An 11,245-nucleotide genomic window follows, 5' to 3' on the forward strand; every position below is an offset into this window, starting at 1 on the left:
CAGAATGAGAGTTGCTGCCCAGCTTCCAGCACCTGCCAGTTGGGCCCAGGTACAGAGCAAAGCAGGCTGTACATGTACAGAGTTGGAGCAAGAGAGGATATAAAAGAGGCAGAAAGACAGACCCAGAGAGAGACAGAAATAAAACAGGAAGCAGAGAAAAGGAGAGAGAGACAGAGAGGCAGAAAAACATACAGAAAGGCAGACAGGGAGAAACTGGAGACACAGAATCAGAGAGACAGTGAGAGATGGAGAGAGAGGCCAAGGATAGTCCTAGAGGCAGAGAAACAGAGAAATAAAGACAAAAACAGAGACAAAGAGTGAGGAAAACAGGGACAGAGACACAAAGAAAAGCAGTATAAGGCAGAGGCCGGGAAGGGTAAAGAGACACGGCAGAGAGAGGTGAGAAAGTAGCAATGAGAGCCCCAATGCTGAGGCCAGGCCTGAGCCATCCCAGCTCTGTCCAGGCTGGAAAGCCAGGACAGCAAACCCACCTCCCAAAATCTTGCTCCCTCTCCCTTACCTTTTCTTGCCCTCCCCAGCCTTTTCCATTCTGGGCACATGGGGGAAAAAATACTATTTGTATGGCAAAATGGGATAAGGGGAGATTGGGTCACCTCAGACCTCACTAGGCCTTTCTGAGAGCTGAAAGGGTGAATACCTCATCAGACCTGTAATCTATTTGGCACAATAGTAGAGAAGCTTTGTCCCCAAACACTGCTGGGATCCCAACATGCACCAGAGCTAGTCACTAGCTGGGAAAGAAAACTCCAGAGCCCCACTTTGGCCCTTCCCCTCTTTCCTAGGGCTCTCAGTTTGCCATACTGTCTTGGTGACCCAGCATGCTTGGTCCACCAGCTAGGTTGAGAAGCCACAGGGTAAGCGGTCCAAGGACATTGTGGGGCCCACCAAAAACCTATAGCCTTCTCCAGGTACAGTTGGCCACCCTTCCTCCCTCACCTCCTGGACTCATTCATATACCCAACTCCTTCACCCTCTGTTCTGTCTTTATTCTCTCTTTTTTTTTAATAATGTAAAATATGTGAGCTTTATTATATGTTAAAGAAAATAAAAATAGTATGACCCAAAATTTATTTGTTAAAGTTACAATAAAATACTCTCCAATGCATACAAAATTGCAAAATAACTGATGTTTTTTCAATAAAGATTCCAGATATAATATTTACTGACAAGATAAAACAAAGGTACGTTTAATGACTTTTGTTCTGTGTTAAGGTCACCTTATTGAATGATACATCATGAAATCAATAGTTGTACATCTAGGAAATTTGCCAATGGAGCTCTCTTCCACTGGTGTGTATATTTTAATTTGTCTCATGTGGGTGTCTCTTCCATTTTGGTGATTGGCTAGAACAGCAATCTGTATCATGAATGTGCGAGTGGGCTTCTTATGATTATCAGTTAAGGGAACGTGAATCCAGCCACTTGGTTCCACCAATTCAAGTTGCCGAATTTCTTGAAGATTGTGAAAATTATTTCCTACTCTGACTGAGATCTTGCTTGGAGTATAGCTTTCATCAGATTTGTAGTCTGCATAAATACATAATGTCTTCACTGTTGTTTTTCTTCTGAATTGGATGTTTACTAAATGAGGCTGGGAGCCATCTGATTGCCAGTAAGTTTCAAGATTGTCATCTCGTAACTGATCCACTCCAAATCCTGTTTTGCACGATGAGAGTGACCAAACAGCTTGTGACCCAATTTCCCGTACTGTTCCAGTCCTTTCCAACTGCTTAGGGTCAGCACCAGGAGGTATCTTGTTTGGTGTGGTCATTTTTAAAATATTCTTTTTAAGATACCCTGCAGCTCGGTGCCACTCCCACTCAGGACAGCCCGGCTTTCCCACAGACGTTAATTTCTGTTCTGTCTTTATTCTCAGCTGATGGCTGCACCATCCTGACATGCTGCCTCCTTCCAGCCACCACCTGTCCTTTGGGCCCCAAATCCTATCTCCTCCCTGCCAGTCAGGTGGATCACAGGAAGCCAATCTGCTGACCAAGATTTCAAAGACTCCATGGCTGCCACCTACCTAAGTGCAGGAAGAGGAGCCTAGGGCACCAAGGAAAGCCACCCAAGCTCTGCCTGATTGGGCTAATTAGGGTAAGATCTAGCTCTGCTTTGCAGGCCTGGATCAGGCGAGGGCCAATGTAAGGGTGCCTCCTTCCCAGACATCACAGATCCTACATTTCTCCCTGCAACCTTGGAACCCTTATGGTCTGCATCGTCTCATCTGGGTCCTGCAAGGCAAAGGCAATGCCCACTCAGCCACCAGCCACCAGCCCTGCCCTATGCCAGATGTTAAGGGTGATGGGACTCCAAAGCCCCATGGGATGTAGGAGATTGGGCTTTCAGGCTCCAGGCTAAAGGGTGTGTGCACGCATGTGTGTGTGCACATGCATGTGTGTGTGTATGCGTGCGTGTGTGTGTGTGTTTGCCTGTAAACTGTGCCCTAACAGTAGTACACTCCCAAAAAACTATGGGTTTTCTACTGGGGTGGGGAAAGAAAGTGACAGGCTCTGCTCTGAGGGCCTGGGGACCATACTTGACAAGGTGAGGTAGAGCAGGTGCTTCAGACCCACAAGAAAGAATTCTCTATCTCAGCTGGAATGTCTACCCGGGGGTTGTGGGATGAGAGGAGAAGTACAAAACCCATCTACTCACTGCCTACAGAAACAGGGAATTCTTGGTGGCATGGAAAAAGGAAAGGGTCTCTCCTCCACCCTCCTCATGCCCTCTGTCCTGCAGAACTTGGTATGGTGACCCTACCTGATGGGTGGGTTGCTCAGAGGTGGTATGCAAGGGAGACAGGTCCCAGTGGTACTTAGGGGCCTGACGGTGATTCTCTGGCCATACTTTTCTGCTCTCTCCCAGCCCACAGTTAGGCCCTTAGGTGGCATCTGAGACCCCATGCAGCCAGGTCACCCAGCCTAAGGAGAAACATGATTCCCATGCACTCTACCCACTTCATACTCTGAAATGCCAAGGCTTGGTCAGTAAGAATGTCTAGGTCAGATCTTCCTCAGTAGAGGCCCCAAGTGACCAAAACCTGTTCTTAAATAAGCCTTGCCAGCAGTGGGAAGAACCTCATAATCCCACCCCAGGGCTCACATAGCATGGCTGTCTCAAGGATTGCACTTTGTCCTTACAGTCTGTGTGCCCATAGGGGTGTGTGCTCATAGGGTGCCTGGCCAGCACCTGCCAGTCAATCCATTTTATTCCTTTAGAAGAGGCAGCATAATATTGAAAAAAGAACGTTCAAGTTTGTGAGTCCTGGGTTTAAACCTAAGATCTGCCATCTCCTGGCTGTGTCACATTGAGTCCTTGAACCTCTCTAAGCCTCCACTTTCTCATTAACCAAAATGAGGGTAATCTAGTGCTTTTCTGCCTTACTTCCCTCACAAGCCCTGGTTGGGGAGTGGTCATTTACTTGTCCATTCAAAAGAGATTTATCAAGTGCCTACCATGTGCCAGAAACTGTTCTGGAGCCTCGGGTGCTACCATGAATAGAAGAGGCAAATTCTTTGCCTTTGAGGAGCATCCTTTCTTGAGGCAGAATAGCCAATAAACAAACAGCTCACATCATATCAAGTGGTTTGTAAGTACTGTAAAGATAAAGCCAAGTGAGGGGACAGAGGGTCAGTGCAGGGGAGCCCTGGTTCTGTCTGTCTTATCTTCCTGCCCTGCAGAGTCCACATGGTTCCTTGCTTGTGAGTGGCCCAGACGTGCAGGCAGTGCAGAATACTGATCTGAAAACCCAGTGGCCTAGCTTATTTCTGTCCTGGGGCCCTGGCCCCAATCCAACCCAGATTTCAGTCTCCCTTGCTTCCCCAGCTTCAATTCATGAACTGGGCAGAAAGCCGGCTCTGCTTTCTCTCCCGCCAGTCTCCTCAGTCACCTCCCAGCAGTCAGCCTGGGCGACCGCTCAGACGTGCCCCCCCATATGTGCTTCCCTCTCCCCACCCTCATCTCCTACTCTAGGTACAATTGGGGCTGCTGCAGTCCTCCACCAAACAGGCTAAAAGGCAGCAGCTCAGAATCAGCTCAAGCTTCACTGAAGTGGTACTAATATCTCCTATCACCTGACAGGAAAGGAAGGAGGAATGAAAATCAGCTTGGTCTTCCAGAGGCCCTCCAGAGCTCAGCTCTTCCCCACCAGCCTCCGTGCCAGGATGCCAAGGGCCCTGTGGTATGAAGGTTAGAGCACCCACAGGGGAGCAGAGAGATCATGGGGGTGTCCTCAGACTAGGGGGAAGTTGAAGTGGCAGAGCAGAGGGGCTTCCTCATGAGGCCCTGAATGAGGAGGGCCTCACAAGAGCTTCATGAGGGCCTCTCCTCAGCAGATATATCTGGGAACTAGGGGCCCAGCAGCAGCTCTCATTACCCCTTCTAAATGTGTTTGCTTTTGCTTTTATGTTTTGATGAGTTAACATTGATGGCGCTGCTACACACATTTAAAATTGTTGAGAAAAAATTTTTTTTCTGTTTGCAAAAGTTAATCAAGCTTATTATAAAATTTGGGAGATACAGAAAAATACTAGGAAGACAAAAATACATTTTCTACCACCCACTACCCAGATAGAATCCTTGTTCACATTTTGGTTTATTCCCTGCTGTCATTCTTCTATGCCTCACTCTAGAGCCCTGTGTAGCTGTACCAATACCTACACACACACTTTAATATACTTAGGAACACAGATAATAATAGTAGCTAACACTGTAGGCCTGCTCTATGCTAGGCCTGGTCTTCTGCATGACACATGCATTAACAGGATTATTCTTCCCAACAATCCTTAGAGGTAGGTACTATTATCAACCCCATTTTCCTTCTGAGAAAATTGGGGTAAAGGGAGGCTGAATATTCAACCCAAGGTCATGCATCTAGTAATTGGCAGAGTTGAAAAATGTACCCACTTGGTCTTGGCTTCTGGAATCTATGTGTTTTTATTTTTTTTTAATATTTATCTATTTTTGAGAGACACACACACAGAGTGTGAGTGGGGGAGGGGCAGAGATAGAGGGAGACAATGTGAAGCAGGCTCCAGGCTCTGAGCTGTCAGCACAGAGCCCGATGCGGAGTTTGAACCCACGAGCCATGAGATCATGACCTGAGACGAAGTCAGACGCTTAACCAAATGAGCCACCCAGTGCCTCTGGAATCTATGTGTTTAATAACAATACTAGACTGTCTTAACATGTATAAAATTATAAAATATATGTCCAAAAGATCATATACAATGTGTGTACCTGGTTTAAGAGACAGTAATAAAATAAGCTTTTATGGTATCACCACCCATATTATGAAATAGAGCATCACTGTTCATGCTTTTTTCCCTTTCTGCTTCACAAGGTATCAGGCACATGTACCTATATCACTCCAACTCTTACATAATATGACTCTTGAAACAGTAATGAGGATTCCTCCCCCTTGGCCTCCCAAGTCCCCCTGGAATATTTGCCTGCCAATGACTTATGGTAAGGCATGGGGCCAACTGCTCTGCCCCTTCTGAGACAGGCCCCCCAGACACACAGTGGCTGTCCCATCTAGGATAGGTGGGTGGCCTGGGTAGCCCTCCAACATGCCTTTTCTCTTGCTGATGGCTATCAGCCTGTCCTCTGGAAGATGGGAGAGAGCAAGAAAAAAAGATAAAAGGAAGAGGGGAAGGACAAGGGAGGAAGGGAGGAGGTATGAGGTATGCATTCACGGAGCTCCTGAGTTGGGTCCTGGGGCCCGGACTTTGGGGCCTGAAGGGTGCTGGGAGAGCACAGGTGGGTTGTCCTCTCCGATTCGACTGTAGGACCCAATGTGGGGTCTGTCTCCTTCAAATGGGAGAGGTAGGTACTAAGTACTTGCATTCCAGTGGGCTGGGAGGCATTCACTCAAACTTTCCTTCAACACATTTTTTGCACATCTACTACATGCCAAGCACAGTGATGTGTTCACTGTGTTCACAGTGGTAGAGGAGACAAACACCATCCCTGCTCTCATGGAGGCTTTAATCTAGTGGGAGGACAGACATTGAATGACTACTGCCCAAATAATGATGTAATTATGGTTGACATTAATACTCTGAAGAGGAGGTGTGAGCTGCTAAAAGGGTATATGACAGAGGTTCCTGACCTAGCCTGGGGGTCAAGTCTGGGTAGGGGGAGCCCTTACAAACTTGGCCTGCCTCCTCTACTGCAGGTTGGTAGAGGATGGGGATGGGTAAGGCAGGCAGGGCTCCTGTCTACTTAAAGTCACTGTAAAGGCCCTGAATCTGCTGGATGGTGGCCTTTGGCCTGGACCCACCTGAATTGGGTAGGTTTGCCCCTTATTCCTTCTCCCATAGTCACTCCCAGGGGAAGGCTTGGCCCTGCTCCTTTGTCTAGTCCTACCCCTAGTGGCAGGCACTCTGAATGAACATGCTGGGCAGCCACTGAGGTGAGTTACCCCACTCAAGTGCCTTCCTGGTGATTAGGTATCAAAGTTCCAAGACTTGCCCACATTCAAACTCTCCTGTTGGCCCAGCCTATGTGGCCTTGAGCCTCACTGTCAGTTTCTGTCCTTCCTGGGATCCTCCCCTCCCAATTCTGCACCCACATAAGTCCCCAGACCCTTTCTTCTGTTCCAGGAGACACTGGGCAAAGACACGCTAAAAATCCAGGCATCCAGAGCCAAGTCTGACTCACCTTTGGGGCCCCAGGTGACAGAAAAAGGGCTTTCCCGCCTCTTGCCCATCCATTCATCCTTCATGGAAAGTGCTTACATAGAAGAGTATAGTGGTTAAAAACACAGGCTCCTGTGGCAAATAGCCAGAGTTTGCATCCTGGCTGTGCCAGTTAATGGTTTCGTAGCCTTGGGCAGGTTACCTAGGATTTATTGTCCCATCCAAAAAATGAGGGTGACGATGCTGGTACCTAGATCTGAGTGGTCACAAAGGCTAAATGGATAAATGCTTGCACAGTGCTTAGAATAGCACTTGGCACTAAATAGTAGATGTAAAGATTAGCTCTTTGTAGCTTTGCTATCTCCCAGGGCCTGAGGCAAGAAGCAAGTGTTGCTCTGAGCCCTGTCTTGGGCATCCCCAAGCAAACCTATTTGGGAGCAAAGCATACTCCCAGAGTATGGAGGCTGACAATAGTTGGTTTCTTTGCTCTGTCAGAGATTCATAGAATCTGCACCTGTCACATCTGGAAAAACCCTCAGAGACCATCCAGGTCAGTCATTTATCCCTCCCCAGTGGATGGGACAGTAAAGTCCAGGGAGTCAGCAGACAGTAAATGACAATGTCATACAGAGAGTGAGTGATGGATAAGGGGCTGTGACCTTGGTCTCAGTCACAGCATTATTCTAGGTTGGTCACTAGGCATTTATGCTTGGATTCAAATCTGGGCCTTGGCGCTTGGTAGCACTTGGCATTGTGACCTCAAACAAGGAACTTAACTCATGGGAGCATCAGTTGCTTCATCTATAAAATGGGAATGATAATATCTAATATCTACATCATAGGATTGTTAAGAGGATGAACTACAATAATGCATGTGAAGTGCTCAGTGTAGGGCCTGGCACAAAGTAACACACATTAGCTGCTATTTGTAAGTCAAAGATCTTTCACTGCACCAGCATGCTGGTGCTGGTGCCCAGGTGGTACTCACTGAGCAGGTCAGGTTGACCCCAGGGTCTCACCAACTGACTCTGTGCCCATTTGGCTGGCCTATGAATTCTTCCCCTCTGGGCTCAGGCCCTCTGTGCCTGCTGTGAAGGCAGCCTGACTGGCTTAAACTAGAAATGACCTGTCAGGGGCCTGGTGGATTAGATGCATTCCGGCTTAAGGCAAGGAGATGCCAGGTGGCAGTGTGAATGTATCCCCCATTCGCTTTGCCCTAGGGGGAGAGCATGACTTTGTCTTCTTCCTCAGGCTGAGCCAGACAGGAGACCCAACTTCCTTTGAGGTCATTTCTGGAGTCCCTTTGAGCCACTGCTGTTCCCTTCATAGGCCAGCTCACAGGCCAGGTGGAGCTGGAGCCATTTTACAAAAAGTCTGTCACAGACTGTCTGTTTCAGCATTTCTCTGTCCTGGCTGCATGTTAGAATCCTCATGTGGAGAGCTTTGAGAATGCTCATGCCAAGGCTCCACTCAGCCTGGACTCTGCTTTATTGATCAAGAGTCTTGGGCATGGACATTGTGTTGAAGCTCCTCACATGATTCTAATGAGAGCACCTGCACCAGACTCTGCAGAAGGTATAGCATGTGATTCCAAGATGCATTGGCTAATGGTCCTGACCTCAAGAGACATCAAAGCTAGTGGGGAGATAAGAAACAACACTAAGGAAATGGGATGTGTGCTCTGATGTAAAAGCATGCGAAAATATGTTGGCAGCACAAATAAACTTTACCTGGGCTGTTGTGCAGAGGAGGTAGCATTTGAACTTGAATCCTCCATGTAGACAACAATCAGGGAGTATGTTTTGAGCACCTACTATGAACTAGGGACAGTTCCAAGTATTAGAGATACAGTAGTAACCAAGAGGAAGTCCACATCCTCTTGGAACTTCCATTCTGGTAAGGATGTCCTGTGAATGGTCAGTGAGAAGTTAACAGGCATGGAAGCAGGGGAAAGGTATTTCAGAGAGATGGAATATCACAAGCAAATGAGTGGGGAAGAAAAGGGCTTGTTTAAATAAGGATGTTTGATGTGACCAAAGCTCTGGCATCAACAGCAGAAGTGGAGGGGTGCCTGGGTGGCTCAGTCAGTTAAGCATCCAACTTTGGCTCAGGTCATTATCTCACAGTTTATAAGTTCAAGCCCTGTATTGGGCTCTGTGCTGACAGCTCAGACCCTGGAGCCTACTTTGGATCTGTATCTCCTTCTCTCTCTGCACCTCCCCATGCTCATGCTCTGTATCTCTCTGTTTCTCTCTGTCTCTCTGTTTCTCTCTCTCAAAAATAAATAAACACAATTTTTTTCTTTAAAAAAAGCATAAGTGGCAAAAGAAACAAATTTGGGCAGGACTCAGATGATGAAAGTAGGTGCATGAAGACCTAATCAAAGAGCTGGAATTTATCCTAAGAACAACAGGACCCATGTCAAGATTATGAGCAGAGGATTGACTAGCTCAGATATGGGTTTAGAACAATGATTCTGGGGCCATTCGGAAGAAGCTGGGCCACTGGCTCATCCTAGGTGGTTCTTTCTCCTGACCCTACTTCAGTCAAGATCCTAAAGTGTTGATTTCTCTTGTAGAAGAGCCTACATGAGGCAAGGGTTGGAGGCAACAAGCAATGAACATAATGGCCATCTGTTGAGTATACTCTTCCAACCTTGTGTAGATATTAACTTATTAATATTCCACAACACCCACTTAGGTAGGCACAATACTTATCCCCATGTTATAGATGGTGTGCCTAAGGCTCAAAGAAATGAATCCATTTTCCAAAGGTCACATAGATGGTAAGTCACAGAGCCAGGATTTGATCCCAGGAAGTTCACACTCTTAAACACTATCCTATACTGCTACTTGAGATACCTATCAACTTCCAGAACTCACAGTCTTGAAGGAGTACCATGATGGCATTGCTGCAATTCCTGTGCTTCCAGGAAAGCAAGGGCCATTTAACCTCATTGTGAGCTTGAGATTTGTCCCCTTCAGGGGAAAGACCCTCACTGATGCAAGACTGGCCTTGACCTATTGGTAATTTTAGGTTCTGACCACCTTGACAGTCCTGCACAGCATCCTTACCCTGGATGGCTTCTCCTCAAAACCATCAGAGGCAGTTTGGAGAAATATAAGAAGGATACATGGTTTTTCCATGCCTAGCACAGTTCCTGGCACAAAGGAGGGTATTCCATAGGTAGTTAGAGGTCAGATGAATAAATGAGTGAACAAATAAATGAATGGTGCATTAAGCTGAGCCCCCTTGGCTGCTCCTGGAAAGTAATACAGTATAGTGGCTAAGAACCCAGAAGGCCTGGGTTCAATCTTGGCTTGACAAATTACTAGCTGGCTGAGTGTCCTAGGCTTCCTCTCCTCCCTCCCTGGGCTGTTTTGACAGATTGAAATGATAGCTATAAAGGTAATACAGTACCTAGCAGACACTGAGTCCTTAATAACTAGTAGGTCTTATTGACTTTTGGGAAGCCCCACTGAGAACCTAATAAACACTCTTTACTTCCTCCCCAGAATAATCCACCAAGCTGCCCAGTTTTTCATACAAGATAAGGGGTTTAGGGAACCTTTAATGACTGGACCACATATTCAAGAATCTGGCTCCAGGTGTCCTCACAGTGTTGAAGAACAGGGTGGTCTTTGTGCTCCATTCTGCTTACCCTCCATAGGACCTGCATGTTGGGAAGGGGGAAGTTTGGGAAGAGAATTTCAAGGAGGCCTGGGGAGAGTCAGAACAAGGGAAGGGATTCCCTTGCCATTTTGAGCCTGTCTAGCTCCTGTACCTTTTCCTTTCCCTTCAAAAGCCAGACTCTGGGGGCGCCTGGGTGGCGCAGTCGGTTAAGCGTCCGACTTCAGCCAGGTCACGATCTCGCGGTCCATGAGTTCGAGCCCCGCGTCAGGCTCTGGGCTGATGGCTCGGAGCCTGGAGCCTGTTTCCGATTCTGTGTCTCCCTCTCTCTCTGCCCCTCCCCCGTTCATGCTCTGTGTCTCTCTGTCCCAAAAATAAATAAAAAACGTTGAAAAAAAAAATTAAAAAAAAAAAAAAAAAAGCCAGACTCTGGGTTGGTGAGGGCAGAGAGGCTACTGGTTTTAGACCAACTTGGACCTGGACTATAGGGGGAGCCCGAGTTAGGAAACAGCAAGGAACACCAGCTGTTAAACAGCCCCTCAGTCAGGCATGGGCTGGGGCCTCCACAATGAGCTTCTCCTTCACTCCACACATAAGATTGCATGTACCAGAGGAGACATAATCCCCATTTGTAGATGAGGAAGCAGGTTCAGAGGGGAAAACAAGTACAAGGCCCCTCCACTCAGAATGGATGAGTCATGAATGTAACTCCAGGTGCCTCACTCAGATGCCTTATTCCCTCCTCACCAACATCTTGCTTCAAGGGAAGGCATGGCTCCCAGGCCAGCTGGGCACAGACCAGTCTGAGTGAGGGCCTCAGACACCGAGGTTTGAGCATCTCCCTCCTGCCCTATTCAGGTCTCAGGCAAGCTGAGCTGCATTGGGAACAACAGCCACCCATCCAGAGGGGGTGTGGAGCTGCAGCTGAGTTTATTAAGAGCAAAAGATGA

General features: G+C 47.5%; 1 protein-coding gene across 1 annotated transcript; it reads right to left on the minus strand.

The window, feature by feature from the left end:
* Positions 1-1,050: 1,050 nt before the first annotated feature.
* On the minus strand, positions 1,051-1,834 carry LOC102964974 (anaphase-promoting complex subunit 10-like). The gene has a single exon (XM_042974675.1). It carries the CDS (start codon positions 1,790-1,792, stop codon positions 1,235-1,237), a length of 558 nt encoding a protein of 185 aa, XP_042830609.1. The 5' UTR covers positions 1,793-1,834; the 3' UTR covers positions 1,051-1,234.
* Positions 1,835-11,245: the final 9,411 nt, after the last annotated feature.

Source organism: Panthera tigris, chromosome X, assembly GCF_018350195.1.
Source record: "Panthera tigris isolate Pti1 chromosome X, P.tigris_Pti1_mat1.1, whole genome shotgun sequence".
In the NCBI taxonomy this organism is placed as follows: Eukaryota; Metazoa; Chordata; class Mammalia; order Carnivora; family Felidae; genus Panthera; species Panthera tigris.